The 7,500-nt window shown below is 35.7% G+C and overlaps 2 protein-coding genes across 7 annotated transcripts in view; one reads left to right on the top strand and one right to left on the bottom strand.

Moving 5' to 3' along the window:
- Positions 1-7,500, top strand: part of LOC105347668 (trithorax group protein osa) — a 31,516-nt gene that overhangs the window by 1,941 nt on the left and 22,075 nt on the right. For 5 of the 6 annotated variants that reach the window (XM_066071142.1, XM_034479292.2, XM_034479294.2 and 2 more), the window contains 2 exons: positions 2,578-2,751; positions 6,228-6,434. In XM_066071142.1, coding sequence (XP_065927214.1) covers positions 2,578-2,751; positions 6,228-6,434 — 381 coding nt within the window. The remainder of the gene's footprint in view (positions 1-2,577; positions 2,752-6,227; positions 6,435-7,500) is intronic. The other variant, XM_011456832.4, reaches the window with a different exon arrangement.
- LOC136271329 (E3 SUMO-protein ligase ZBED1-like) lies at positions 2,924-5,394 on the bottom strand. Its single transcript, XM_066071143.1, has one exon. It carries the CDS (start codon positions 5,250-5,252, stop codon positions 3,552-3,554), a length of 1,701 nt encoding a protein of 566 aa, XP_065927215.1. The 5' UTR covers positions 5,253-5,394; the 3' UTR covers positions 2,924-3,551.

Genomic DNA, 7,500 nt, shown 5'->3' with positions numbered 1-7,500 from the left:
TCAAACACTGTGATTGTGTATGTTTCATGAACAAGAGTAATGATTCATATTAAGTGTTCATCATATGACAAGTTATTTGTAGTGAGAGGATTTGGTTTGTTCATCTGTATTACTGTAGTTCAGCAAGTGCCCTTATTTGTCCAGTTAAACTAAGGAGGCTAAACTGTACATTCCATGAGATGTTTGGCAGGTTAAATGATGCAGAAACATTATTTTGACCATTGGTGCATGTAACAATTCCAGTTTGTTAGATTTGGGTTAGAAATTTGGGGTCATGAGGTCTTTGATAAGGGTATTATTGTGACTTCATTTGAAACATTTTCAGTTTCTCATTCAGGCTTTTCAAACTCTGGCAGTATCTGGTAATTTTACTTGGCTGAAATCATCACTGTACTGGTCAGAGACAATTGTTGGGAGAAAACTTGATTACATATTTAGTTAAAATATGTTCCACATGGTACCTCCTATTTTTATAAATGTACCACCTGTTTCTGATATTTTTGAAAGCATTGCCCATTTCCTAAATGAAGAAGGTTACCGCAAGTGTATAAATCGGTTCAAAGAAAAGACATGTATGGCTATATGTGCATGGACTTACATTTAATATAAGTCAAAATTTGTCCAGATTGAAACAAACAACAAAAGTACAGCAAAACTTGTTAATAACAAATTTTAAGGGACCATAGAGAAACTTTGTTATGACCATAATTTGTTATATGTTTATTATGAATTCATAAGAAATCTTAAAGCGAATTCGCTTAAAAAAAATCAGCTGACAGTAGTTTAAACTATTGTAGGTTATAAAATCAATATCACCACCGTTTACAAAAATTGTCAGTATAACTATTAACTTCAATTTTTATAAAAATTTCTGTACAGTATTTGAATTTATGTATTTTATATATGCATCTTAAAATTTCTTATATCTTAAATAAGATTTGTAAAGAAAATATTTGTTTTATGAACGATAAAATACGTTAAAATTTTGCTAGCGGGGGTCTTATAATTACTAATAACCATAAATTCAAATTCGCTCTATCTGTGTTCATATATTCAAGTTTTGCTGTACTTATAATATCGTTCTAGTGTAGAGCTTCTTAAAATAAGTTATTATAGAGTTGAAATATTGGATTGTGAGAAAAAGACTATAGTTTTACATTCCTGGTATGAGATATCTTACAGATCTGCAAGTGATGTCATCTGTTACAGAGATCATGATATTTGTTGGAATCTCAAGTGGTAATAAATTGTTCGATTTGGTATACAGTAAAACACGGTTATAGCGAACACGCTTATAATGAATTGACGCTTACAGCGAAGTGAATTTCATTCCCCAAATCTCTATTTCATGTTGTGAACTTGACGGATATAACGAATTACGCTTATAACGAAGTTAAATTGGCTGTCCCTGGGACTTTGTTATAAGCGTGTTTTACTGTAATTGTAATACGTGATGTGAGTTCAAGGGTGGCCAGCTATTGTCATAAATCATTTGATGGGCATTAGGTTACAAGAGTTGGAACTGCAGAAAATGAGTATGTGACAGTATATATACTCCGTATACTCTAATATTAATTTCAATTAATCAATTATACAACTATTCTTACATAAAAATTGGCACGTTGAATAAGTGAAGGTTAGATAGCTTTTTGTTTGTGACAGTTAGCAAAGCTAGGTGGAAAGTGAATTATCATGTTTTGATGATTTTGAAAAGCTGTTTTTCTCCTTCTATTGATATGAAAGGATGTTCTAATTAATTAAAAGGAGGGACTGTGAAAAATTTGTAATGATAGACAAACATGAATTTTAAAGAAAATAGGAAGAGAATACTAAAATTAATGATCCTTTTGACCCAGAAATGGAAACACTTTTCTCAGGTGAGAAGCAGGTTTGTGTCAGGTGTAATTACAGGTAGATCTGACATATGATAAAAGGAAAATAGTTCCTTATCCCAGTTGTAGCACTGAATGACCTTGTGCATTAATCTGTCGAGAGAGGGCAGATGTCACAATCATTTTTACAAATGTAAACACAAAACCATCTATAAGTACATCCATTCTCAAATATAAATTGCACATTGAACACACAATAGAAAATATTTCAATCTGCAAACATTCCAGCTAAATAAAAGGATTGGGTTTATTTGTAAATAGTTTGTCTAAGTAATTGAGTGTTGCCGGATATTGACTCTGTTTACAACATCAGCTGGCCGAGATTTTGAGACGACCCCTGATTTACGCTGAAGAAATTATTTACTCTTTCCCACAATAGTCATTATGGTGATTAGCCATGTGCTCGGCTATACTCAGTCAGTCATAGTTTAAATCCTGTTCGTTGATACCAGCTGAGGAGTTGTCTAATCAAAAGTGTAGATTTATAAAAAGGCTTATGATAAGAATAATTATGGATGGGTCTATGGTGTTTTTTTTATTGAATTAAATACTATTGATAGTATATCACCAAATAGTTATTTTGTATTCAATCTGTTGTATGAATAAATTTTGAACAAAAAATATTGTTTAAATCTGGAGATTCTCATCAAATTAAGTAAAAGTGTTGGTATTTTATTTTATTTAGAACATGTCTGATATGAATCAACCACGACCTGGTTTTTCCCCCTCCAATTACCAAATGCCACCACAAAGCCAATACGGCGCTGGGCAATATTCCCCTAACTCCCGTTATGGTAATATGGGCGCGCCTAACAGACCTGGCCCAGCCAACATGCCAAATGCAGGATTTGGCCATCCAGTAAGTTTAAGTATAGTAGTGTTCTAAAGTGTGTAAATTTGTTGTCTCAACTGCTCTTTGCCCCTAAATCTGGCCAGTATGAAAGAAACAAGAAGTATCCCTAAGAGAAAGAAAACTGCTTGTGTGTGCGATGTTCGTGTGATGTTTGTTTGCGTGTATGTGTTTGATATAGAGCTGAAACGAATACCCAAAATCAATATTCGAATATTCGTGACTGCTATTCTATTCGTATTCGAATATTCGTAGACGTCATGTGCAATGTATTATGCATGTTTGTTACCTTATATGACCGTATTAATTTATGTGTAGGTTACGTAAACACCTCAGTTCGATGTTGGTACATGTAGTCATTTAATAAACTTTCTCCGTTGTATTTGGTGTGCATTCTTTTATGCAAATGATATCTCATTCAACTACAATCGAAAAATAACTTTGATATACTGCAGTTGTAAGGTCCCAACTCCTGTCGATACGTACACAAAGCTTTCCGCCATGTTTGATTATAGTATTTTAAAAAACCAATAACGACATCAATTCCGGAAACGTTCCGTTTATTTCAAATTGAAGAAAAAAATATCGACGTATCTAAATAGATTAAGAAACCGTCGATATACATCATAATACATGACTTTGAACTTACCTAGTAATTCATGTAGATGTATGCTGCAAACTAGCAATTAAAATAATAATACAGAATTTCTGTATTCGGTAATAAATCATTTAACAATGTCAGGTAAATGAAAAAAAATACGTAAACTTGCACAAAGAAAGGATCTAACTTTTGTTTTAACAAATGATCTTTAATCATCTTCATCATTATCTGGCTCAAGTAATGGAAGGGGTGGCAAACTTTCTTTCTTACTCGGACTTGGTGGCTCACTGGCTCGCTCTTGTTTGACTTCAAGTGCGCTCGTGGAAGCAGAATTTTTGTCATCAGGAAGAACTGATTCCTCTGCGCTGTCGACTTTGGTTTTAGTAGAGCTTAATACAGATCTTAAGAATACCAATTGATTAACTGTGTCGGGGTCCAGACTTGCTCGCTTTTTCGTAACAATATTCCCAGTATCCGAGAAGACGCGCTCTGAGGGAACGGACGTGCCGGGTATACAAAGAAAAAACTTTGCAATGGGCGCCAGTTTTTTGTAGCTATCTGCCTTATTTTTCCACCAGTCTAAAGGATCGGCATTTCTCTTTACCGCTGTCTCTCTGACGAACATTTCATACTCTTGTACAAGAGATTTTTCCGCATCTACTTCTTCGCCCGTTAAATCGACTAGATCGCCTAACAGAAAACTCATTGCATTGACCTCAGCCTTGTTACTCTCTGCATTGTCAGTATTTTCCGATTTTACCGCAACCGGCGGTTCCACTGGTACTTGTTCTGTTTGGGTGTCAAATTTTTCTATGCTTGATTTGACGAGATTCCTCTGCTCATCTGTCATGAATTTCAGGGACTTGTAACGTGGGTCAAGTGCGCACGTAAGAACGGCATGGTGTGTCGCTAAATCATGATCGCTCTTGGGAAACCGAGACGACAGATCTTTGGTAACTGCTTCCTTAAACTTAACGAGAACAGTGCTGTCTTCTCCCTGCACATTCAAATGATTTTTAAGAAGACCAATAACAATAGGGTAAACCATGCTGAGAGTTGGGAAACTGGTTCCACTTATTGTAGTTGTAGCAACCTGAAGTGGTTTTAAGACTGGCACTAAGTCCTCAATGACTTTCCAGACCTGATCAGGTAATTCTAGGATTCTCGCATCGGAAGGACTTGTAATGGTGTTGTTGTGCAGGACTGCAAAAATAGCAAGGCGCTGCTCTATGAGCCTTTCGAACATTATATATGTAGCATTCCACCTGGTTGGGACATCTTGAAGTAGTGAGTGTTCTGGTAAATCTAACTGCCTCTGACGAGATTTGAGCTCATTAGAGGCCAGAGAACTTCTTTTAAAATGGCCGACAAGTTTTCTGGCCGCTGCTGCTGCACTAGAAATTTCCTTGATTTTAAGTCCAGCTTTCACACTTAGCTGCAGAGTATGCGCAAAGCAACGAATATGTGGCCAGTCGAGGTGTGTTGTCATAGTTACCATATTGGCGGCATTATCAGTTGTTATGCCTGACACTGGTGTATTGGAGATCCCAAAGTCCTCTACAATACATTTGATTTCATTCGCAAGGTTTTCCCCGGTGTGATGATCTTTTACCTCTATCGTAGCCAAGACATAGTAACGTAGTTGCCACATGCTATCAATAAAATGAGCTGTCAGGGTTAGGTACCCCTCTGTTGCACAAGATGTCCACGTGTCAGTGGTGAAAGCTAATGATGATTGTGACTGTAATTCAGTCGCTACTGTTTGCTTTAATGAGCCGTAGTAATAATTAGTGTAATTTTTCATGGTGGTGTGTGAAGGCACTACGTATGTTGGGTCAAGTGAGTGGACAAAATTTCTAAACCCTACTCCGTTTACAATGCTAAGGGGGCGTAGATCTTTAGCACACATCTCGACCAGATACTTAGTAGTTAATAACCAACTTTCTCGCGACTTCGGTTTTTTCTTGCTAAATTGCAGCGTTGATTGAGATTTCAATGGCCTCTTTTTACCGCGGTCATTATCACTAAAAGAAAATATGGAATCAAATTAATTGAGCATACATACAATATAGCTAAAATCGCCAAAATGTTTTACTAGCTAAAATCGCCAGGTTGAAACAACGAATGGCATTTTTTTGTCGACAACTCTTGTTAATAAACTCAAGTAAAAATAGAATTATCACTGCGTTATTCACACTAGCTCAAACATATTTTTCAGTATATCATGCTATAATTCATTCATCGTATAAATTGTTCTAATAAATATGAATCGAAAAATCCGGATTTTTTCTACCCGAGCGATGTAAACTCTGCTTTTACTTCCAATGTAAACAAGTATGGCAGTTCGGAGAAATGATAAATTTTACAAACCATGAGGCCGACGGGTGCTTGCCTTTAAGGTGATTAATAAGGTTTGATGTCGTGCCTTTATAAATAAGGCTAGTTGTGCCGACAGGACATAATTTACAAATGGCTTTGTCTTTGGTTTCGTTCAACGTGAAATGCTCCCACACCCAGCTTCTCTTTTCCATCGTGACGAAATAACACGATGCTGCATCGTTTACAGCAATGCATACGGGTATTAAACATGTGACCGAATATTCGAATACCAAATATCTATTCGAATATTAGAAATTTACTATTCATTCGCGAATATTCGAACATTCGTTTCAGCTCTAGTTTGATATTTAATATATATGTAGTATGCTTACATGGTCTTCAAGTTGCATTTATTCATGCAAAACTAGAATTCCATGATGAGCTCGACCTGTTTTTCCCCCCAATGAAGAAATGAAAATAAATGCATTTTTGTTTTTTATAATTCCAGTACCAGAAAGTTGTTTACCTTGATCATGTTGAAGAAAACATTTTGTTAAATTTTCAGAATCCCCAGCAGATGTCGTCAGGACAGCCTCCAGGAATGACCCCGCCCCCATCAGGAGGGATGGCTTCACCCATGCCCAATGACTCCCCTCATCATCGCCAAGCTTCCCCCTCACCTTCGCGTCGCCAGCCAACCCCTAGTTCCAGATCCTCCTCCCCACAGAACTTACCAGGTGGAGGGCCTCAGCAACAGCAACCCAGTCCATCTGTAAGTGTAAAGATTGCCATAGATTACATGTGTGGTTCATCCATCCATCACACACATATCTCTTACTGAAAACTTGTTTAAAAAGTTACAGCTTTAGTCTATTAACTTGTGGGAGATGTTGAATAATGCCTCTTTCTTGTGTATGTGGCCAAAATATGATGATAGCATACCTTTTATTTCATCACACGTTTATATATAGATCTATATAGATGATTGAATTCATGCAATGAAGAAAAATCACTTAATGTTGAGAATCATTTTCATTAATTTACCATTGAATTAAGAAATCTTTTTTTTTCTTTTGAATTTCAAAAAAAAAAACACCTTTAGATTTAACATTACTGATTTTGACTTTGTCTGCGTAAATTTATGTATTTTTGATGCAAAAATAGATACATTAATTTTTGTGATTTTACATCAACAATTTATCTGTATAGCATATTAATGCGTTCATTTACCTGACATAAATTCCCTGATTCACGTTTTTCTACTGTCAAAACAGGAAAAAAGCCAGCTTTTTAGCTTGTGTGTGTTCTTTTGAGCATAGTTTTGTCTTGGATGGGATCACACTAGATTTAATAGCTCAATTTTTTCCATGATGTGTTGCAGCAGAGTGTATAGTCAATGCTATCTTTATAAAACAGCATAAGAACCCCTTAATTCTTCTCTTGGACGGACATAACATATTGTTAGATTGATTATGCTTATTATTAACAAAAGAGGGGTGAAATGATCTCTATCATTGGACATTGACTTGAATGATTTCTTTGTTATGTACTGGTAATGAAATCTTGGGTCATTTGGGCTCAAACCCATGTCCTGCTGCACAATTTCAGTAAATGCTGACTGACAGAAATGTCAATTATTTTAGGTTTTAAATGAAATATATGCTCTTTAAAATTTTTGCCCAATAAGTATGCAACAAACTACTAATCATTTTGTAAGCTGAATTTACTGAAACGGGAGATGTGAATTGATGAAAGAGTTGCTTCACAAGTCAATGAAACATATTGTAGTCCCTTATTTATGAACCAAGTAGACATGTGTACAGTATGTTCGTAGACAC

This window comes from Magallana gigas, chromosome 9, assembly GCF_963853765.1.
Source record: "Magallana gigas chromosome 9, xbMagGiga1.1, whole genome shotgun sequence".
NCBI classification, from domain to species: domain Eukaryota; kingdom Metazoa; phylum Mollusca; class Bivalvia; order Ostreida; family Ostreidae; genus Magallana; species Magallana gigas.
Note: the sequence above shows the minus strand (reverse complement) of the source record. Positions and strands in the feature narration are given on the sequence as shown.

Coding starts and splice junctions, on each gene's coding strand:
- LOC136271329 (XM_066071143.1), bottom strand. CDS start 5,252: ATGTGTGCTAAAGATCTACGCCCCCTTAGCATTGTAAACGGAGTAGGG.